Source organism: Scheffersomyces amazonensis (genome assembly GCF_036850825.1).
Source record: "Scheffersomyces amazonensis strain UFMG-HMD-26.3 chromosome Unknown RJT21scaffold_2, whole genome shotgun sequence".
In the NCBI taxonomy this organism is placed as follows: Eukaryota; Fungi; Ascomycota; class Pichiomycetes; order Serinales; family Debaryomycetaceae; genus Scheffersomyces; species Scheffersomyces amazonensis.
The window spans coordinates 2,467,537-2,491,160 of NW_027042742.1; the positions used below are offsets into that span (position 1 = coordinate 2,467,537).

Genomic DNA, 23,624 nt, shown 5'->3' on the forward strand with positions numbered 1-23,624 from the left:
ATTAGATTGGCCAAAATGGTTTATATTTTAAAATCCAAGGATGTTCTAATACTTTATTTAAAGGTAATCTTAATCTTGGATTCTTTTGAAGTAACTTTGTAATTAAATCTCTTGCTTCATAATCTATATAATGAGGAAAATTTAAATCGATTTTAACTATACGTTTATAAGTTCGATTCTTATCAATTTCTTCAAATGGAGGTTTCCCTACAAGTAATTCATAACAAAGAATACCTAATGACCATATATCGACTTGTTGATCATGAAGTTGAGATTCAATCATTTCTGGTGGTAAATAATCAAGAGTACCACATATTGTAAGTCTTTTCTTTGATGGATTAGTTTGACTAGATACAGACCATCCAAAATCAGATAATTTAATTATATTATTATCTGATACAAGAATATTTTCAGGTTTAATATCTCTATGAATAATATTTTTAGAATGAAGATAAATCAACGCCTGCGTGACTTGTTGAATATAATAAGAACTTTTAATATTATCAAATTTCTTTACCAGTTTAAGATGATTATATAATTCACCTCCAATACTATATTCAAGTATTAGATAAACATTTTTATGATCATAAAAATATCCATATAATCGTGATATATTAGGATGAATTAATTGAGATTGAATTTCAATTTCTCGTCTAAGATTCTTTTCTAATTTTAAATCTATTAAATCTTGTTTTGTCATAACTTTAAGTGCTACAATATATCCTGATTGTAAATGTTTAGCACAATAAACTTTACCAAGTTTACCTTTACCTAATATCCTACCTAATTCAAAATCTTGTAGAGAATATTTACAATTAGTCGACAGTGAAGGTAATGAATTAGTAGTAGTTGCTGGAGTTGTTGATGCTGTATTAGTGATTGATTTACGTAATAACATTGTTGATGAAGGAGTTACTGCAGATGATGTGGATGAAACAGATATTGGAGATAAATGAATATCTTTACTTTTCCTTGATTGATTTGGATTTGGATTTGGATTTGGATTTGGATTTATATTTGTACTTGTACTTGTAATATTAATAGTATTAGATGATGATGACTTTGATATGGGTTTTGATACTCGGCTATTATTTGTATCGACATTAGATAAATGAATTCGAGATAATGGTTTACGACTCAATCCAGTTATTATTGTCGCTGATGAATTTGATTTTTCAGACACTAATCGCATAGACGATTTAGATAATGTTTGTGATAATAGTTCAAGCCTTGATTCTATCTTCTTTAATTGATATGATGAAGATGGAGTAGATCCCATCATTGATAATGGACTCAATTCCAGAGTGACTGAGCCTGTCAGTCGCACAGATGCTTCATTATTGGTTGGAGACATGCTGATACGCCTTAGTTGTTTGTCTATCTATCGCAATCTATCTTCTATCTTGATTTATTCTTTACTAGTTCTTCTTCTATATGTTTACATAGGTTTTGTTTTATTTACGTTTTGAGCAGTTTTACACGACCAATCATGATACTTCAGTCGTGTACCTAGTTACAAGATTTTTTACAAGATTGTTCGTGCAGGAAGAGAGAATATCCTCAGACGGATGATACGGCTGATCAGAATTCTGACAACTAGTCATGGGCTGAGTTTGAAGCCAAGGCTGAAAGACAATAGAGGGGAAATGGAAATACCAGCTACAAAATTTATTATTATAACTTTAGATTAATCACAAATGCAAGTTAACAGAACTATTTTCAGATGATATAGTGATCGAAATAGTATAATCTGGTTGTTCATCACAACCACCATTAATTGAGGAAAAATAAAAATAAATTTATTATAGTAGTATACACTAATGATTGTTGTTAAGTGAGATTTAATGAATTTCACCTGACACGCTATCAACTATCAAATATCATCATAAATCATCATAAATCATCATGTATCATGTACCTAACTCCCGAAATAATTCCCTTGGTTTAATTAATAGTTTAAATGATATATTTATATATTTACATATATGTTAGTATGATGTGATTTTGTAAAAATGTATTGAGACCAACTAAAAATAAAAAAAAAATAAGTAGAACAGAAAAAAATAATAATAAAAAAAAAAAGAGGACACACGGCGTAAAGAATAAAACAAAAAGTAAATACATAAATAATTGATGCGTTTTTGTGTCATCCAGACATACTAATTAATATTCGATGAGAAAGATGTAAGTCTTCATTGAGTAACAATAGCATTCCCTCTCATTAAAACTACAGGTAACACACGATGGATGGCAAAATAGTCATTGGTAAGTACAGGAAATCTTAAAATAAATATAAGCGCAGCTCGTCAATTGATTCAAAAATATTTGTTAAGACACAGAATTTGGGGGGTGCGACAGATGACATATCAAGCCAGCCTCATAGACTATTGCTTTAATAGAAATCACAAAAGTTAGCAATGTTAAAACTAAAATCACAAAAGAATAAAAGGCTTATTGGAAGTGTAGAACAAGTATTGACCAAATCTAGATTAACCGGAACAACAATTAAGACGCCGCCCTACGTGAAGAAAGTTCACGGTTTCACAGCCGATTTCTGTCTGTCTGACGGTTTGTTTGCATTTGCGATCACTCGTCTCATTGACTGTTCGGTTAATTTTTGAAATTAACCATAGTAAATAATTTCCTTCCGTAACAATAACAAACCAAACGCCAGAATTTATAATGATATTATTTGATAGGTATATCCATTAAATAGTAGTAGATTTGAATTTAATCGAATTTTTCTTAATTGGGAATATCAAAATTAACAATAATGGCGAAAATATTACACCCCCATTTCGGAAAACTAACAAACAGTCACCAAGCGTAATAACTTTTACTACATAGTGACAGCCTTTGTTCAATTAGATATTTGAAATCTAAATTGTAGACTGATTAAGAAAAGTGCATCCCGATCATATGCTTTCTAATTATAGTTCCTTCATCTAAGAAATAATTCCACACTGCTTTCCCATACAAGAATGAACTTTCCAGTATACAAATCAACTGTTCCGTTTTTGGTAAACCAAACGACGACCAATTCAGTCATTTAAATTTAATTAATTCAAATATTTTTTATATAATACTAGTTAGGAAAGTATTATTCACAAAAGGAAAAAAAAAAATTAAAAAAAAAAAATACTTATACTTCTCTACTATTGTTATAGTTATCTCTTTGTAGACTTTTTGTTGTTGTACCTTTGGTGCAATTTCTAATGACCCATAAACAGTCTCATGTTAGCCATATAAATAACAAGTCAATTCCCTTTAAAAATTGTAGAATTGTATTATATTTTCCTTTTACAGTTTATTTCTATTTATAATTTTATTTCCTTTTCCTTTATAAATCTATAAAGAATTAGTTTCAATTATTACATATAAAAATCATCATGGGTATTAAAGATAGAGTTAAAAGAGTTTCCAAGATTTTCAGTTCTGACGAAGCTGCTAAGATTCAAGCAACTAAGACTGAAGAAACTACTGAAGCTGATGCTACTAAGACTGAAGATGCAGTTGAAGGTGAAGCTCCAAAAGTAGAAGAAACTGCTGAAGCTGATGCTGCTGAAGTTGAAGAAGCTCCAAAGGAAGAAGCTCCAAAGGAAGAAGAAACTGAAGCTGCTGCTGAAACTGAAACTGCAGAAGCTACTGAAGCTACTGAAGGTGAAGCTAAGACTGAAGAAGTTAAAGATGAATCTGAAGTTGATAAATTAGTTGAAAAGGCTAAAGATGAAGTTAAAGATGTTTCTAATAAAGTTGAAAAGGCTAAAAAGAATGATTTCTTTAAGAGATTAGTTTCTAAATTTAAGAAACCAACTTCTGCTACTGCCACTAAGAATTAGATTATTTAATCAATTGCTAGTCAATTGAATTAATATTTAGTGTTTTACTTATTACATTAATATTTTTCGAATTAATTGCTACATATTTACCAATTATTGGTTTTACTTTATTTATTTACTTTTCTATATTGCTACTTTCTTGGATTCCATCTTTTTTAATAATTTTACTTAATAATTAATATAACACTCAATAAATTGAATAATTGAAATGTAGATAAATAATTTATTTACTTATACAACAGAGCCACAATATAAATAAATTGTGGAAGTTTAGTTTTATTATTATTTATGGGTGCTACCATGCAATTGGCAGTTGAAAGGGATGTTGTTTTTCTATTTCCTCTATACTAAAAGTTTAAAAATAATGAGTGAGCGCAGGGGTGAAACTTATATGTGAGAATGGGGTGTAAAACAATGTAAAACTGACGATTCATTAAAATTAAAATACTAACGAGGCGATGTTCAAGATATATTAACATCCTTACATCCATAGATTAAAAAAAAAGAATCAGCACAAGATACATAATTTATAGTGCTACAGTCATGTGATCTCTTTTACTCTACTCTACTCCTTACTCTTTACTTCTAGTCTAACATCTAAACTAGATTAGGTTAAGAATAATGTTTAATAAAAATAATAAACTACATTAATGAGGACCCCACTCGCTCTAGAACCTCAACATTGTATCAAAACTAACATGGTTGTTAATTGGTCACACTACCAGCGTAGCGTTATAAGTTGAGAGCCAAGATCTAACAAATCTGAAACGATTGTAACAATTGCTATTAGCATGAGACAACAGACACTGTGTGTGGAGTGAGTGAGGGAGTGAGGGAGAGACGTGCACCACCCAAAACAAATTGCTTTTTTTCTATATTTATATAGGCTTTTTTGTGTGATTCATTATGATGAGGTTTACGCTAAACAATGCCTCTACTTTATATATAGAGAGAACAGCAGACTATTTTAATAGTATTGACCTGACGATCTCATCGGTAAAACTTCACCAATATAATAGACAACTAACTCTATAGTCTACAAAGCTTAGGGTGTCGACCTCAGCTATCTCACTAGTAACTTAATCTCTATTACCAGCATCTATTACCGACCTAACAACAACAAAAAAAAGAAAGGCCCAAGGAGCTCACGAAAAAACTTTGGCCAGATTTGAGGAAGAGAAGGGAATTTTTACTAAAAACAAATCAACCTCCCCCAGCTTGCCGCTTATCAACACTTTGTAAAGATAAATCAAATAAATTAACACAAGTTGATTATTTCTATTGATTCAACTTAATACTAACTGAAAAATAATATATGCATAGTAATATATCATATATATATATAAAATAACATCATCATTAATCATTCAATTAAAATCCTTAAACAGAATAATATATATATATATATATAATTTGATAAAATGGATTTAAGAGTTGGTAAGAAATATCGCATTGGACGTAAGATTGGTTCAGGATCATTTGGTGATATTTATTTAGGTACTAATATTATTAGTGGAGAAGAAGTTGCTATTAAATTAGAAAATATTAAAGCTAAACATCCTCAATTAGAATATGAAGCAAAAGTTTATAAAGCATTAAGTGGAGGAGTTGGTATACCATTTGTAAGATGGTATGGTACAGAATGTGATTATAATGCTATGGTAATTGATTTATTAGGTCCATCATTAGAAGATTTATTTAATTATTGTAATCGAAAATTTAGTTATAAAACAGTTTTACTTTTAGCTGATCAATTAATTTGTCGTATTGAATATATTCATGCAAGATGTTTTATTCATAGAGATATTAAACCTGATAATTTCTTAATGGGTATTGGTAGAAGAGGTTCTCAAGTTAATGTTATTGATTTTGGTTTAGCTAAAAAATATAGAGATCCAAGAACTCATTTACATATTCCTTATCGTGAAAATAAAAATTTAACTGGTACTGCAAGATATGCTAGTGTTAATACTCATTTAGGTATTGAACAATCAAGAAGAGATGATTTAGAAAGTTTAGGTTATGTTCTTATTTATTTCTGTCGTGGTTCATTACCTTGGCAAGGTTTAAAAGCTGCTACTAAAAGACAAAAATATGATAGAATTATGGAAAAGAAAATGACAACTCCAAATAATGTATTAACAAAAGGTTTACCATCTGAATTCTTACAATATATGAATTATATTAAAACTTTAAGATTTGATGATAAACCTGATTATCCTTATTTAAGAAAATTATTTAGAGATTTATTTAAACGAGAAAATTATCGTTATGATTATGTTTTTGATTGGACTTTATATAAATTTCAACAAGAAAAGCAAAGACAACAAGGTAAGATTGAAAATGGTGAAAATAATCAAATTAATGATAATACCATTAATAATCAAACCAATGAAATTTCTAATCAAACAGTACCAAATCAAACTAATCATCAACAATCACCAATTCCTCAACCTGTACAACAATCTCAAACACATCCAATTCCACAATATAATGATGAACCAACACAATATCCAAAATATTATGAAAATAGGTTACCACAACCAATTACACAAACAGCAGTCCCAACCACACAATATCAGCATAAAAATTATCAAACTTCAGGTCAAGTACCACCAACACAGCAACAACAACAACAATCACATCAACAATCAACGCAACCATCACAACAAGCCACTTGGATATAACATTCTCAATTATATTCTATTCAATCTTATAGTATTCCATTATTCAATATTTTACATCGTTTCTGATTTAGGATTTGATATATTTTCTTATATCAATCTCTAATATTTCGTTTCAAGTTTAACTTGAATTGAATTTTATTTGCTATCTTATTTCATTTTATTTTACTAGTATATTTTCTGGGCTATATCGTCATTTCGTTTTTATTTTGCATCTTCACTTGAATTAAATTAAATTAAATTAACTTAAATTAAATTAAATTAAATTAACTTAAAATTTTCACCATAATATTTATACATTAATTCTTTACTTTACATAGGCGTATAATATATAATGGGAAAAGTATCTACATTTATCTAAAAAATTTAAATTTATCGTAATTAATTAATCAACATTATCAGAAGATGTAATTGGACCAGTAGTATTTGATTCTTCAATTACCTTTTCTGGTAATTCATCAGTAATAGAATTAAGGAAATCAAATACATGAGTTCCATCAGCTCTATTATCTTCATCTTTAAGTTTAAAAGTGTCAATAAATGCAAAGAATCCATAAAATACATTTTCTTTATTTTCTTCAGCATAAATTTTATCATAAATATATTTCATCTTAAATTCTTCCATTTCTTTATCAAATTTGGTAAAATCAATTGCATCATATTCTAATTTAGATAATGTTTGATTATATGCTTCATAAACAGGATTTTCAAGTAATAAACCAAGGGCAGGAGCTTTTGGAATATTAATTTTAGTTGAAGTAAAACATTGAGGAATTATTTCAGTTGGACAACCAGTACGAACAACAAGAGTTGCCATGGCAATCATTTTTCTAATTTGATGAAGCATAAATGATTGTCCATGAATTTTAATTGATACCCATTGAGTACCTTCTATATCAAATGGATCTGATACTTTAGTAGAAATTATATATCTCTTAGCTGAAGGATCTTTAAAAAATTTCCCAACTGTAAAATTATGAAAATTATGAGTACCTTCATATTGTTTCATAGCATTACGAAATAATTCTAATCTTTCAGGTGAAGCTTTATAATTTCTTCTAGCTTTATTTTCAAGTCCCTTAACTTTACGAATAAATTTACCTTGTTCAGTAACTTCACCAGCTTCATTATAAATTTTAACACTATCGTCAATTAATAAAGCAGGGATTTCTTCATCTAATTGTTGAGGAGTTAATTCTCCTTCTTTAAGAATAAATTCTCGAGTATCTTTCCACCATTGAATACCTTCTTCATCTTCTTTAAGAATTCCTGGAGTAGTAGATCTTTTAGTTGATAATAATTCCAGTAATGTACTCTTAGGTTTTGGAGGTAATAATGAATAAGTTGGTAATAAATATTCATATACTCTTGAAGAACACATTTTTCTACAATCAAATGATTTAGTAACTCTTTGAACACCCCAAACTCTTATTTGATCAGGAAGTTCTTGATTTAATTTATTAATAATTTCAGGATCTTCAATAATCATCTTTAATGAAATTACATTTCCTGCAGCATGAACTCCTTTATCAGTTCTAGCGGCTCTCATAAATGAAGATTTTTTAATATCTACGGCATTTTCTGGACTAATGGCTCCAGCACGAGCCATTGCTTCATAAATATCTCTTTCAATAGTTGGAATCTTTGGATCATTTTGTAATTGCATTCCATTATAACCAGTACCACAATAACCAATCATAACAGCAACTTTTTTCTTTGGCTTTCTTTCTGATTTAGGAATAGGATTACCTTCATCATCTAACATTGGTTTGAATTCTCTATAATTTTTATATATGTTAGTATTTAATAATTCTTGTATTATCAGAGTTTACCTCTAAATATTTCAAAGAGGTTTGAAACATACCTACGTCTGATCATAAGTTTTTCTTTGTCTTTTCTCTTCCGAATTGGGGTTTGGTCTAGTACGTTTATTTCCGTTGACGTTGCCATCTTTCTTATCAGCCAGACGAGCTCTGGTCCATTTACTCTTTTGATCTCTCTTGTACACTGAATCATCGACTTGATCATCATATTGGAGTTCAGTATTGGTATTTGATTCAGAAGTATGGGAACTGGAACTGGAACTGGAACTGTTAAATTCCTTTTCTTTATTGATTGGCTCAGACATGAGTAGAAGGTAATTCAAGTTTTAGAATATTATTTACTAATTATTATTCTATGTATGATCACCTTTTATATAGCTGAATTACGACTAAAGTAGCTAGTGAAAAATTTCCGATACTTTTTCTGTCTCGGTCTCTCTCATCGGCCTTACGATGCGGCTAGAGAATATTAAATTATATGATTGTAATGGGTTTATTAATAATAATAATTTAGAGTAGATTATTATGGTCAATTGTTACAATTCTATACAGTAGCTACATCGACTAATTTCTTCAAGAGTATTACAGAATATGAAGTTATCTCCATCTCCCATTATATAAGCTGTCTCATCTCATCCTAAAAATTAACTATGTGTCATGTGACCTTCTAATGAAAAATTTAAATTTATTAAAAGAAAATTTAATGTTTAGGTGATGGATATAAAGAACTACTAGTATTGTAAAACTTTCTGGAAAAAGGAACTCATAGACTCATATATATAGACACGTTCACAATGAGATCGTTAACAGAAGAAGAGACCAAAGTTGTGTTTGAAAAATTAGCCAACTATATAGGTAGAAATATTGCATTTTTAATTGATAATGCTAATGATCCTCATGTATTTAGATTACAAAAGGATAGAGTTTATTATATAAGTGAAAAAATTGCTAAATTTGCTACATCAGTAAGTAGATCACAATTAATGTCAGTTGGGATTTGTTTTGGTAAATTTACAAAAACTGGGAAATTTAGATTACATATAACTGCATTAACATATTTAAGTCAATATGCTAAATATAAAATTTGGATTAAAACTAATGGTGAAATGCCTTTCTTATATGGTAATCATGTATTAAAAGCTCATATAGGTAAAATGTCTGATGATATTCCTGAACATGCTGGTGTTATAATATATAGTATGAATGATATACCTTTAGGATTTGGTGTTAGTGCAAAATCAACTAATGAAGCAAGAAATTTACAACCAACTGCTATAGTTGCATTTAGACAAGGTGATATTGGAGAATATTTAAGAGAAGAAGATACTTTATTTACTTAGATTAAGTTATGACCCCTTTTTTAGCATATTAATAATTTCTTGTGTATATTATTCTTTTTAATATAAATTAATTTCTATGTACAGAATGACAAATATATTATCAATATGACAACATAGATGTCTTAAACAAATAATGAGGATTACCCGATGAAATGGTATAATTATTATTTACCATTCTTTCAAATTGAATTTCTAGATCAAATTGTTCATTTCCTCCTTCTGCTGATAATTCTTCAGAAGTTTTATCAACTTCTTTAGTATAAAATTGTTTAACTGGTAAAGATCCAATAATTCTCCAGAAATTCATTAATTGTTTAGTTTCATCTTTAGTAAAATTTTCTATTTTAAATGGTTTTATACCTCCATTTTCTCTTAATTTAACACAAATATCATAATCAAATATTTCACTTTTAGCATAAGGATCATTTTCTTCAATTCCTAATGCAACATCCAAGGTTTTTTCAGCAGTACCAATGATTCCAGTTTTTGCTATAAGAATACCACCTTTATTAAATGATTTTTCTCCACTTAAAAAATCAAGTATAAAACTACCTATTTCAAGTTCTTCAATTCTAATTGGTGAAAAATCCGGTTTTCTATATTTGGTGATTGGGAAATCTAAAATTGCATTAACATTATCTATTGAGAATATAACTGGTACAGTTTCAGATTGTATAAGTAATTCTTCTAAAAACGTTTGAAATGCATCATTTGGACCGAATTTACCGAAATCTTTATTGTTTTTAAGGAAATCATATAAGGTATTTTCTCCCTTCTTTAAATTAAATTCTTGTCTTCTATTACTGAATGTATAATCCTTTGATAATTTCAATTTACGGAAGATTTCTTCATTGGAAAGACGTAATTTATGTATCAATCTCTTAGTAAACATTGGTTGATGATATTTATTAAGTTTTGGATTAAAAACATAATCATTAGTACCATTAACAATCTGTTCACCAAGATTTATATGTAATATAATAACATCTTTTTCGAATTTTTCTAATGCTAATGCATGTGCTTGAGCTAATACGGTTGATTTTCCAACACCTCTTGAACCAATTAAGGCTAATCTATTTTCTTTAGATGATGAATTATCTAATTTAGAAATAAATTCTTCATTAATTCTAGTGGTATTTTCTGTTACTAAAGTAACTGGATGTCTATATAATTCATTATTTTGAAATTTTTTAATTCCACCTAAATAACCTAATGTTCTTTGACATTTACTAGTATATTTAACAACAGTTGATTTTGATTCAGATAAATTATTAGGATTTAATGTTGATAATCCTAAAGGTTTTAAATCAGTTCCATTTTTATAGAATTTCATACTTCTAATAGCATCATCAAAATCTAAATGAGTCATCCCTGCTTTCTTAACTTTAGTTTCACTTTGACCTGGTAGAGCATTCTTCATTGTTTTAGGATTGAAAAGCATCTTCTTTTTACCTCCAGGTGTACCTACAGGTTTGGCATATAAAGTTGGCGATGACATAGACAATGATCTCATGGACATTGTCATTGTCACATTCTTTGGTAAATTACCACCAGCGGCCTTCAACATTATTGCTGTTTGTATACTACAACCAAATGTAATAAATTTATATTTATTTAGTTAGATTATTTTACCCATACTTAACAAAATTTTTCGAGTCAATTATTCGACTATATGATTTTTTTCAGACGGGTGCACACGACCTGCTTGAAAAAGTTAGTTGAAAAAAAAATTTTACAGTGTGTCTTACATAGTTAATTAGTATGAGAAGTGCTTAAAGAATTAACTATAACGGTATTATCAGTAACGACAAAAACGTAGTGATTTATGGTCTATAAGTAGGTATGTCTTTTATAGCCAGAGGGTTGAATAATGTGTGCAATTCCTTAATATCCGTGCGTCCTAGTGTTATAGGAGTACGATCTAGTACGATCCAAACTGTACGATATAAACGAACTAATTCAAATAGTAAAGCCAAACAATCCAAATTTAATAAATCTAGTAAATCAACTAAATCAAATAAATTTACTAAATCAACTAAATCTTCTTCTATACCAACAGGTCATAATCCAAGTTTTAAAACACAAGGAAAATTCTCAAAACTTGATTATCCATCAAAGAAAGTATTTGAAACTTCATCTGTTGGTCTTGAAACAATTAATTCATTTAATGAATTAAGAATTTTTCCTACTGTTCGTCAAGCTATGATTAAAGAAATTAAAGATCAATATAATTTAAAAGATCTGTTGATTAAATCAAGGGAAGAATTAGATATTAAACCAACTCCTTGTCAAATTGCAACAATTAGAAAAATTAATATTCCAAGATTAAGTGAACGATTTCTAGAAAAGCCAAGTGAAGATCTTAAACCTGAAGAGCAAATTCAACTTGAATTCAGAAAAGAAAATGAATTAAATAAATTAAAAATCTTTGCATTAGCATCTGAAACTGGTTCAGGTAAAACATGGGCATATTTAGCCTCAATATTAAGTAAATTAAAGGAAGATGATTGGGAATTATATATGAAGAATCCTAAGAAATATCATGAATCTCAAAATAATAAAATTATTCGTGCTGTGATTCTTGTTCCAACTTATGAATTAGTTCATCAAGTAACTGATGTCTTAAGAAGAGCTACTAGTTTTGATTTAGATATTGAAGATATACCCAAACAATATAGAGAATTTGTTGAAGAAACAACTCAGGAAGGTGAATCACCTAAATTACGTCTTAGAATATTTCAATGGTTAAGAAGTGTTCCTCATACTAGTGTATATGAATATCTTAGACATGGAAATATAGATGTTTTGGTTACTACCCCTGGTAAAATTATTGGATTACAAAAACTTCGAAATGATTCAGATCCATTTAGAATATTTAGAGGTGTTAAATATTGTGTAATTGATGAAGCAGATACTTTATTTGATGTTAGTTGGATTGGTGATACAATTCAAACTATAAGGCGTTTCCGAAGATTAAAAGATTTAGTTTTCTGTTCTGCTACTATTCCTAATGAATTTAAAAAGACATTAATTAGTGAATTTCCAGGAGAAGATTCAATTATTGAAATTGCTACTCCATCTTTACATAAAATATCCAGAAATATTAAGATTAGTATTATTGATGCTCAAAAGCCACCATTTAATGGATCCATTATAAGATGTCTTGCTCAAGCATTATATGCTATTAGGAATGATGGAACTGAAGATGGACTTGTAAAAAGAATTGTTGTATTTGTTAATAAGAAAGAACAAGTTAGTGCGGTTAAGAACTCGCTTGTTGTAAAATATAAATATAAAGAAGAAGATATTATTACAATTCAAGGTAATACAGAAGCAGAAGAACGACAAGAATTAATTCAACCATTTATACAACCAGCAGAAAAATTAACAGAAGATGGTCCTAGAATAAAAGTATTAATAACTACTGATTTATTAGGAAGAGGAATTAATTTTTATAGTATTAAAAATGTTATCATGTTAGAAATGCCAAATAGTTCACTTGATATGATTCATAGAATAGGAAGAACAGGAAGAATGGGTCAATCAGGAAGAGTACTTATGATTCTTGATAATTCAAAAGATATAAAAAAGTTAGTTGGAGTTCCAAAAGCGGCTCTTAAAGGTGTACCAATAGGTTAAATTTAAAATTATCATTCAGACAATGTCATGTATAAAAGGTAAGTTCAAAATATTATTAACTTATAAGTCATAAATATTAACTATGGTTTTCATGATGATTCAAAAGATTTTTTTAGACGTTAGACTTCTGAAATACAATTGAAGAGAACGTCTCAGATATCTGATTTAAACCGTATAGTTAAAAAATTTATGACTATGAGTCAATTAATTTATAACAAACAATTGTTTACTAACATAATAATAATTCTAGGTTAATCGAGGAAACGATTATAGACATATAGTTAAAGTTATAGCTTGTAAATACGGGGTTAAGCACACATTCATGTAAATATACAATAAGTATATATATATATTATGTATTATGTACTGTATCATATATTATATTTCGCACAGTATTTCCGAGTAGTCGTTCACACTTTTAGTGGAGATGTCTCGGCAGAAAAGAGACACTATCGCCGGCAATATACTGATCCCCCAAAAATTTGATAACTCAGCATTATACATATATAGAAAACCCAACCCCACCCAGACCAAAGTAATTGATTCAAGAGAATCGTTGAATGGTCCATAGAGGTTTACAAGTATTAATCCATAGTTCTAGTAAAATAAGGAATTGTAAATCAATTACGAAACATCGCCATTTATCCTCGGCATTACCTAATTATAATCTAAGACAATTTAATACCATGACATCAACATCATATCAAAGTTATACAACACTTGAAGAACAAAAGAATAATATTTATTTTGGAGCCGAAGTGGTTAATAGAGTGTCATTTCTTCGAGAAGATAGTGAATTTGTAAGTAAAAGTTTACTTCATCCATCAACAAGATTTATATTTTATCTTGATAGTGATCCATTAGTTAGTAAATATTTAGAAAAAAAATTAATTGTATTAACAAATGGTTCAAATCAATTAAGAAATAATGATAATTATGATACAAATTCTAAAGAATTTAGTAAAGGATTATTAAATATTTCTGATTTAAATTGGTTAGAAATTTTAAATCAATTTCAACATGATAATAAAGAAAAACATCCAAGTTTAAGAGATGAAAAACCAAGTTTTTTATTTCTTGGATTATTTGATCAAAGTGTTGGATTAGATTTATTAAAATTAAAAATGGAAGATATTTCTATAGATGAAGAAGGTAGTCAAGATGAAAGATATTTAGATTATCAAGGTAGATATCAAGGTATACCATATTATGCAGTAGATTTAACTGATAGTCCTGAATTATCAAAATTAATTATATCATTTGTTAATGATAGAATTAATCTTGTATCAAATACTCCAGAAAAAACTCCTGATGATAATGGAATTTTTTATACAAAATCTAGAAAACATTATTTAACTTTTACAAATGTTGAAGCTGCTTTATATTCTCATGGTAAAATGTATTTTGATTGGATTAATAGAAATAGATTTTGTCCTGGTTGTGGTCATAAAGTAATTCCAATTCATGCTGGTGGTAAATTACATTGTACAAATCAAGAAACTTTTAGTGATAATGAAGGTAAAATAAAAAGTAATTGTCCAGTTAAAAGAGCTCATGTTTCGAATGTAACTTTCCCTCGTACTGATGCAGTGGTAATTACTGCAATTACTAATGAAGAAAGAACTAAAATTTTATTATCATTAGGTAAAAGACATGCAGCTACTAGAATGTATGCATGTACAGCAGGATTTATGGAACCATCTGAAACAGTTGAAGTTGCCCTTAAACGAGAAATTTGGGAAGAAACTGGAGTTAGATGTAATTCAATTGAATTGGTTATGACACAACCTTGGCCATTCCCTGGTAATCTTATGATTGGATGTTTAGCCGTGGTTCAATTTAATGGAGAAAATGAAATCATTCATTTAGGTCATGATAAAGAGTTGGAAGATGCTAAATGGTTTGATATCTCATTTATTAGAAAACTTGTATATCCTGAAGAAGCAGCCGATGAAAATATTGAAGATTACAATCCGGATATGATCTTGATTCCTATGCCTGAATCAGTTGCATTTCAATTAATTAAAATGATTATTGATCAAGCAGCAGATAAACATAAGTTAAAGGACAATAAGTTATAAACACTATTTTAATAACATTCTATAAGTAAATGTATCAACATATATTCAAGACTTAAGATATATTAACTATGGTGCGCTACCATGTGCGCTCAAAATTAATTATTATGTAAAGCAATTGTTACATTTAGGTATGTTTAACTGACACACAAAACCTTTATATAATAATGATACTATTATTTCATGTACTTCTCTTGAGCAATTCTCTGACGTAATACATACTTACACTAATGACTTTAGTGTAATACAGTAGACGATATTAAGCATATTAGCGATTAATATACTGCGGTAAGGAGGCGCGGAAGTATTGCGTCAAAAGGAATGGCAAAAGGAAATAAAATCGATCGGAAACGGAAATAATTTTCTTTACATTTATTAACTCCACGTTTTTGAGGCACGGTACGCAAATTTTATAGGCAAGTAATAGAATTCTCCATAGTTAATCGATATTATTATCTTAATGGCGTAAGTTGTCGTACAGTTGATGATTAAAGAATTAAGGAGATAGTTTATCATTATAAAATAAAAATATATATAATCCCTAATTATTAATTTTTTTTTTCATTCATTTATTATAGAATAGATAAACAAATAACAAAATAAGAAATGGTATATACTTCACCAGTTATAGTTGGACATAGAGGATTTAAAGCCAAATATCCAGAAAATACTATAGTTGGATTTGAAAAATGTTTTCAAAATGGTGGAACTATTATTGAAACTGATACTTGGTTAACTAAAGATCAAATTCTTATTATAAGTCATGATGTAAGTACTAAAAGAATATTTGTTGATAAAGATGGGAATGAAACAGATTTTATTATTCCTCAACATAATTATGATGAATTAAAAGATTTAAAAACTGTTGAAGGGAATTATCCTTTAATGACATTTCAACAATTATTAACTTGGTTTGTTGGTTATCTGGATAGTCAACCTAATGGACAAGAAGATTATAAGATTATGTTAGATATTAAAAGATTAAATGCTGTAAAAATCCTTAGATTTATTATTAAAGATCTTTTAGCCGTACGTAATGATTTAGGTTGGTGGTTAAATAAAGTTCAATTTGGAATTTGGGATTTAAATTTTATAAAATTTTTCAATCAAGATGAATATTTTCAACAATTATTTTATGGAAAGGAATTAGGAAATCAATTTGGTTATAATCATTTTGATATTATTAATATTAGTGGAAGTTGGAGACATTCAATTCAATATATTAATTATAATTTTTATTTAGATAATTTAAAGGATGATTCTAGATTTAAATTTAAAATTACTGGAATTTCTTTATTACACTTTCTGACATGGTCTCCAGATTTTCTTACTAAATTTGTTCCATTATTAAGATTACAAAATTTAAAATTTTATAGTTGGACAATAAATACTACTGAACAATTTGATTATGTTCTGACAGTTGGTAAAGCTGCAAAATTAAGAGAATATGGGGTTATTAGTGATTTACCTGATGAAATGTATCAACATAAATTATCTCATGAAGATCAATCATCTTCATCAACTGATCAAATTAATTCAAGTGGTGATGATGATTTAGAGAGTAAAGCAGGTATTAATCAAGAATTCTATAATGATAATGGTGATTTATCAATTAAATTAACTTTTAAACAAAGATTTGCTAATTGGTTTTTCACTACTTTAACTTCATTTGGAAGTAAACCAACTACAGAAATAAATTATGAAGAGACATTTAAATCAATTGTTGATGAAAATTATGTTGTTCAACAAAAGCCAAGTAAGATATTTATTTGGATATTTGCTACTTTACAACATTACGGTCTTGCTTGATTGCATTTTTAATTACTTGACTCTATATAGTGTTTGTTATAGATTAATATTTTTAGCGTGTTTAGTTTAGATGCAGGACAAGATATGAAGTACTGTATGAGGCATTCATCGGTCGTGTACTAATGCCGATAGCCTCCTGTTACAACGGTTTTTGCAGTCTTGGATGCAATTTTCTTAATTAAGATTAGTACTACGTAGTACATGATAATGCATAGAGGTAGTGTATAGAGGTTGTATATTGACATTATTATGATTTATATATTATAAATTTATAAAAGTATTAAAATAACGCATCTCTATGTTAGAATGCACATGACGATATTTTCTGTGAAATTAGAATTATTAGAAATAAGGCTTTCTGTTTATATCCTTTTCAATTATGTATGATGCACGTGACTTGCGCGTCGTACTTGGATGGGCAGTATATTGATGTTCATTCCTCCAATAATCTGGCAGCCTGATTGGTGCTAAGCAATTGGGAAATTCTTTCCATTGAACTAAATGATTGAAGTGTTGAGTGTGGATATAATTTAGGTACTGATCGTAATTAATGAAAAGCGTAGAGTTTTGTGGTAGATGCTAATATTTTTTAGGGAATGAATAGCGGTCTATCACTACAAGATTATTCACTAGTTGCTATGTTTAAGTAATGAAACTAATATGAATTCTGGGATTATTAAACAGCCATCAAATTTTATTTTCTATATAGTTTATCGAGTAGTAAAATAGCTGCAAAAAGGGTTAAACAGATATAGGTCTTTTAGTGTAATTGTATGTGCAGTACTTATTTAATTTCATTAGGATTAAGTAATACTACTTAGTTATTCTTAATCATATTCAGTAATCGGTAAAGCTTTTAGAGTACAGCTAATAGATTTTTCTACGTGAATGTCGATTGATAAAACCATGAATAATAAATGATCTAATATGACACAAAATGATACTTCTATCTACTAAATTAATCATTGATTCAATTGACTGGTCAGGTTCTTAGATAATAATGATTGATGTAAAGGCAGCATAATCACAAACAATAGATTACCAAAAATAATATCAATACGTTGAAAGAAGATAACATTATTGGTAGATTTCATTCAACGGTATTTACATTAAATAATAAGAATCATTTCAATAATCATCGTTAAGATGTCTGAGATACTTCGACTATAGAGATGTCAGATAATAAAATACACTATATATTAAATATACAAAAATTATAGGGAAAAGATTATTCCAATTTCAATGATATCTGAAGAAAAATGATATTTGAAGAAAACACCGTAATTCACCGATTATGTGTATACGCGCAAAAAGGCAAATTAATTCAAATTAATTCAAATTAATTCAATCAAATTCAAAATTGCCTTTCTCATCCATGATTTTTTTACTGTGAGCTGCGGCACTATATGCAGTGCAGCCTGCCTCACGCTCGCTCGCTCACTATCAAAATAGCTAAACTATACTAATTCTAATTCACTATAAGCTATATCACTTCCCAGACATTTATTCATATTTGTTATTTTTTCCCTTCCCTTGCCATTTCCCATTTCCCATTTCCATATTCCTTTTTTTTTTCTTTCTCCTATTTATTTATATAAATTTAACTAATTCTTTGGTAACTGTTATTATATTACTTAGTTAATAATTACTAGTACTAATTATTGGTAAGTACTTCAACTATTGACGATCCACAAATAAAATTTCAATTTCAATTTTAATTTTAATTCCGATCGATACCAACCTACCAAAATAATTTTTATTTACATTAAATTTATTTTTACTGATTTTACTGATTTTCCAATAATTGCACACCAACCCTTGCGGACTTAAAATTATAATTCATTTATATTATACTTATACATATATTCATATTCCATTCAATCGTTATTTATCATAGACTGTAAAAAAGCAAAAGACCCAAAAAAAAAAAAATAGAATCAACACACTATTTTGCATCTACAAGTCAAAAATTATTCACTTTGATTTTATTGCCTCCCACCACATAAATATTAATAATATTAACAATAAGGAAATCATATAATGGTGTTATATAAAAGAAAACAAGTGAATTTTATACCTCCACCTCCAATACCATCGGATTTAAATATTCAAGTATATTATATTCCTCAAACAAAAGAATGGTTTCCAAATTATGAAGATTACCTTTCCAGAATGGATTATTATAAACGTAAAAAATTTGTTTGTGAAATTACTGGGAATTCATGTTTAACATTTTTTGAAGCTTTACAATCAGAAGCAAAAGAAATTGAAGGAGTTGAAAGAAATTTTCCTGAAGCCTTAAGGGAACATATTTTAAGATTTCTTCAATTTAATAGAATTACTCGTCTTGATCAATTAGTTGATAAAGTTTATCTGGTATTTAAAAATGATTTCTTTCCTGGTGAAACAATCTTTATAAAGGGAACTTTAACTGATTATAATTCTCTTAAACCAGCTAAAGAATTAAATAATGATATTAGTATTAAAAAGATTAATAATCATAATCATAATCATAATAACAATAATAATAATAATAATATTGATAATTCAGAAGAAACAAATGATGAAAATCAACCATTAATTAAACAAAGAGGAACCATTAGAGAAAAAGTTCAACAACGTTTAGGTGATGCAATTACAACAAAATATCTTGTCGTTCGATTAAATGATATGCAACAATCAATTGTAACTCCTGATAAAATTGCTAGAGATAGAAATCATTTTACTAAATGGTTAATTAAAACTTTTATAAAATTAACAGTAGCGAGATCTCATAAAGTTAATGCCCCTTGGGTTGTAAAAGATAAATATGCAAAGAAATATAGAATTCCTCAAAAATATCCTGAAGATTTAATTCAATTTGCTGATTCAACTCCAACTGGTGAAAATATGATTAAATCAAAATCAAAAAGACTGCAATCTCAAGGGCAAAATTCAAGACAACGAGGTAGATCTGGTGCACAAAAATCAGGTACAAGAGGTAAACTGCAAAAATCAGATTCAACTGATATTGAAGGAGATGGTGATATTTCTGGAGGTCATCAATTTGTATTTCAACAAGAACAACAAGGAGGAGAAGAAGTTAAAAAAGTTCGAAAGAAGCCTGGTCCAAAAGCTGGTAGTAGAAAGAATCCAAGTGCTAAACGAGAATTGGCTGAAAGGTTGGCAGAACAACATGCTAAAGAACAATCTAAAAAGGATGCTTTATTACTTCAACAACAGCAACAACAACAACAACAAATCTTACTTAAAAAGAAATTCCCCGCTCATTATTTACCAGAAAGTCTTGAATTAGATGATGAATTATTTGCTTCGGAACGGTCGACTCCGGCATTAAATGGTTCTACCAATAATAATGTTATTAATTCAAGTTCTCTTCAACCTACTAAGAAACATATAACTAATGATTTAGAAATCAAATTTGATATTCAAAATCCCAAACCTATGCCTGATGCTTTGGTGTTACCTGTCAATTCTAAGACTTGGAATGAACATTTAATTGAAGAAATCATTAAGGGTAAAGGCAATAGCAGTAAAGAAGAAGATGAAGAAGATGAAGAAGATGAAGAAGAAGAAGAAGATAAGGATGTTGTTATGGTTGATTCTGAAGAATCAAGTAAAACCGTTAAGAATGAACCAGTTGATGAAAAGTTAATTAAATCTGAAGATGATACTAATGAAGTACAATTGGTTGGAGGAATTTCATATTCTCCTGAGATTGTTAAACAAATTAAGAAATTAAGTTCTCGAAAGATTCATGCCGTTCAAGAAGCTCTTCAATCATGGATTTTTATTAATGTATATCATTCTGCTTTAAATTTAGATACTATGACATTTGATGATTTTGTTTATGCTATGGGATGGAATGGTGATCAATTTAATGAATTAGGAAGATGTGAATTATTAGATGAAATATGGTGTTCAATTCTTAGTGCTTTTGTATCCAATCAATTACCTACTGGTAAAGAATTATCAGCTGCTCGAGAAAAGGAGATTATATTTGGATTACAAATTCAATTACCTCCTAAGACATCATATATAAATCCTATTAAGAAAGAAGCTCAAGATGGGAATGATGATGATGAAAGAGGGTCTGAAAGTGAACATGAAGAGAAAACCTTGAAGAGTGAAGATGATGAAGATGAGGATGAGGATGAAGAAGAAGAAGAGGATGATGAAGATGATAAGAAAATCAATACCCGACTGAAATCTAAAGCTAAAAATGGTACTGTTAATCAAAAGGATGGTAATGAAGCTGATGATGAAGATGAAGATCAGGAAGGAGAAGAAGCAGAAGAAGAAGATGAAGAAGAAGAAGATAAAAAAGAAGAAGATGGAGAAGAAGAAGAAGAAAATGACGAAGAAGAAGAAAGTGAAGATGATGTTGATCATAATGCTTATAATGTTATGAATTATAGAAATTCATCATGGGATGATAAACTTCGGAAAAGAAACTTTAAGGATGGAAATTGGCAATGTATTTTATTAGGAATTCTTTCTCTTGTTGAATATGTTCCATCATATAAATCACTCATTGAAGAAATTTATCATGTATTAGCTCCTAGAGATTTACCGGCAACTCCAACTACTGTATTAGATCAATTTTATGATCATATGGATATTAATTTAAAATTCCAAGTCTTGAAAGTTTTGGTTGATCTTTTAATTAGTGGAACAGTGGTTCGGAATTATATTGATAGTTGTTTAGATGCATCGACTGTATTAAGAAGAAATAGATTAGATAATATTAGAGATTATAAGATTAATTTAGAAAATGCTCAACGAGTGAATGCAACTATGGTTGAAATGTTGAATGAACATCAAAAGACTGATGAAGATAAGGAGAAGGAGAAAGAAAAGGAGAAAGAAAAAGAAAAGGAAAAGGAAGAATCCAATGGAACTCCAACCACTACAACTTATAGAAGACCTCGATTAAATTATCAGGCGTTTGAAATGACGGAAAATGAAGCATCATTTGCCAAAGAAAATTCCACTTTTAAAGATTTATGGCATGAAAGAAAAGAATATTTATTAAAATTGAATCAATTAAAGAGTGAAAAACGAGAAATTGAAAAGAAATTAACTGAATTAGATTGTCAACGAGTTAAATTGTTAGGTAAAGATCGATTATTTAATCGATATTGGTGGTTTGAAAATAATGGATTACCAACATTACATGGAGGATCAGGAGATGATGATGAAAATGATGATGAATCTAATGATAAAAAGGATAAAGAAGATGAAGGAACTCATGATGATAATGATGATGATAAAGAAGAAGTCTTGGAAGAAACCTATTTAATGGGTAAATTATGGGTTCAAGGACCATCTGATGATGATTTAAGAATTTATTTTAAAACCAATTATGAAGAAGCTAATAAATTTAATGAAGAATATAGTCAGTATGAATTCTTAGATTATCAATTGAAGTTGAATTCTAAAATTGATGAAGATAAAGATCATGATATAAAGCAACAAGTTGACATTAAACCAGATGAATCTAATGATACCACCAATACTTCATCTAAAAAGACTCATATTAGAGAAATGGATTTTTCTAAATTACCTCCTCCATTCCTTAAGACTGTATCTAAATTATATGATGTTAATTTTACTAAGAATGAAATTTATAAACATGAAGATTTAATTATTGATCATGAAGGGGCATTAACATCATATGAAAAACTGCAAGAATTAAGTCCAGTTGAAAGAAAAACCATTGAAGAATATTCTGATCCATTAGTTAATGGATCTAATTGGAGATATTATGATAAACCTGAACAAATTACTAAATTAATAACTTGGTTAAATCCATGGGGTAAAAGAGAATCTCAATTAAAGAAAGAATTAGCAGCAGTTAAAGATGCAATTATTCTTTCAATGGAAGCTAGAAGAAAAGCCCTTTATTTAGATAAAATTCCTGATGAAGAAATTGCCATTGAAAAGGATATTACTAAAATTAATGAAAAGATTTATAAAATTCAAAATCAAAATAGTAACAATAACAGTAACAATGATGAAGGTGAAGAAATTGAAGATGATGAAGATGAATCTCCTGGTCCTAAACGGAATTTAAGAAGAAAATTTACTCCTCGAAAGAAACAAAAACTTCAGACTGTTGGTGATGTCATTGAATTTGGTAATATTGATGATTTAAAAAGTTTTAAACAGAAATTACAAAATCAATTAAAGGAAAAGAAGGAAGAACGAGATTTATCTCGAGTTTTAGAATGGGTTAATTCTAAAGCTTTAGAATTATTTGATAAATCACTTTATGATGGTGGAGATAAATTTAAATCTAAAAGTAAGAAATCAAAGCATTATTAATATTTAATCAATGCTTTGATTTCTATACCATGTACTATACTTAATGTAATATATATATATATATAATACATATATTGTAATAATA

General features: G+C 28.4%; 10 protein-coding genes across 10 annotated transcripts; 7 read left to right on the forward strand and 3 right to left on the reverse strand. All coding sequences in view use genetic code 12, as the record gives it.

Annotated features, from left to right (window-relative positions):
• Window position 1: 1 nt before the first annotated feature.
• On the reverse strand, window positions 2-1,354 carry IPL1 (aurora kinase; the record flags this gene model as incomplete). Its single annotated transcript, XM_064880146.1, has 1 exon — window positions 2-1,354. One exon carries the CDS (start codon window positions 1,352-1,354, stop codon window positions 2-4), a length of 1,353 nt encoding a protein of 450 aa, XP_064740053.1.
• Window positions 1,355-3,389: 2,035 nt separating this feature from the next.
• RJT21DRAFT_2653 (uncharacterized protein) lies at window positions 3,390-3,839 on the forward strand (the record flags this gene model as incomplete). The annotated part of the gene is made up of 1 exon (XM_064883957.1): window positions 3,390-3,839. One exon carries the CDS (start codon window positions 3,390-3,392, stop codon window positions 3,837-3,839), a length of 450 nt encoding a protein of 149 aa, XP_064740054.1.
• Window positions 3,840-4,828: 989 nt separating this feature from the next.
• Window positions 4,829-6,799, forward strand: HRR25 (serine/threonine protein kinase). The gene has a single exon (XM_064881404.1). The coding sequence runs from the start codon at window positions 5,261-5,263 to the stop codon at window positions 6,524-6,526; it is 1,266 nt and encodes a 421-aa protein (XP_064740055.1). The 5' UTR covers window positions 4,829-5,260; the 3' UTR covers window positions 6,527-6,799.
• Window positions 6,718-8,895, reverse strand: RJT21DRAFT_26115 (pseudouridine synthase). Its single transcript, XM_064883942.1, has 2 exons — window positions 8,392-8,895; window positions 6,718-8,301 (listed from the first exon to the last, which is right to left on the reverse strand). The coding sequence occupies exons 1-2, from the start codon at window positions 8,649-8,651 to the stop codon at window positions 6,909-6,911; spliced, it is 1,653 nt and encodes a 550-aa protein (XP_064740056.1). The 5' UTR covers window positions 8,652-8,895; the 3' UTR covers window positions 6,718-6,908.
• Window positions 8,896-9,140: 245 nt separating this feature from the next.
• Window positions 9,141-9,686, forward strand: NIP7 (ribosome biosynthesis protein; the record flags this gene model as incomplete). Its single annotated transcript, XM_064883960.1, has 1 exon — window positions 9,141-9,686. The coding sequence occupies one exon, from the start codon at window positions 9,141-9,143 to the stop codon at window positions 9,684-9,686; it is 546 nt and encodes a 181-aa protein (XP_064740057.1).
• A 17-nt stretch (window positions 9,687-9,703) lies between these two features.
• RJT21DRAFT_119454 (mitochondrial 37S ribosomal protein mS29) lies at window positions 9,704-11,304 on the reverse strand. Its single transcript, XM_064881405.1, has one exon. It carries the CDS (start codon window positions 11,251-11,253, stop codon window positions 9,787-9,789), a length of 1,467 nt encoding a protein of 488 aa, XP_064740058.1. The 5' UTR covers window positions 11,254-11,304; the 3' UTR covers window positions 9,704-9,786.
• A 159-nt stretch (window positions 11,305-11,463) lies between these two features.
• On the forward strand, window positions 11,464-13,687 carry RJT21DRAFT_119456 (ATP-dependent RNA helicase). Its single transcript, XM_064881406.1, has one exon. It carries the CDS (start codon window positions 11,529-11,531, stop codon window positions 13,323-13,325), a length of 1,797 nt encoding a protein of 598 aa, XP_064740059.1. The 5' UTR covers window positions 11,464-11,528; the 3' UTR covers window positions 13,326-13,687.
• A 4-nt stretch (window positions 13,688-13,691) lies between these two features.
• On the forward strand, window positions 13,692-15,752 carry RJT21DRAFT_119457 (NAD(+) diphosphatase). The gene has a single exon (XM_064881407.1). The coding sequence runs from the start codon at window positions 13,886-13,888 to the stop codon at window positions 15,404-15,406; it is 1,521 nt and encodes a 506-aa protein (XP_064740060.1). The 5' UTR covers window positions 13,692-13,885; the 3' UTR covers window positions 15,407-15,752.
• Window positions 15,753-15,795: 43 nt separating this feature from the next.
• RJT21DRAFT_119458 (phosphatidylglycerol phospholipase) lies at window positions 15,796-17,480 on the forward strand. The gene has a single exon (XM_064881408.1). It carries the CDS (start codon window positions 16,010-16,012, stop codon window positions 17,210-17,212), a length of 1,203 nt encoding a protein of 400 aa, XP_064740061.1. The 5' UTR covers window positions 15,796-16,009; the 3' UTR covers window positions 17,213-17,480.
• Window positions 17,481-19,252: 1,772 nt separating this feature from the next.
• On the forward strand, window positions 19,253-23,539 carry RJT21DRAFT_84016 (uncharacterized protein; the record flags this gene model as incomplete). The annotated part of the gene is made up of 5 exons (XM_064885381.1): window positions 19,253-19,691; window positions 19,767-20,168; window positions 20,382-20,803; window positions 20,930-21,437; window positions 21,495-23,539. 5 exons carry the CDS (start codon window positions 19,253-19,255, stop codon window positions 23,537-23,539), a joined length of 3,816 nt encoding a protein of 1,271 aa, XP_064740062.1.
• Between the last annotated feature and the right edge of the window lie 85 nt (window positions 23,540-23,624).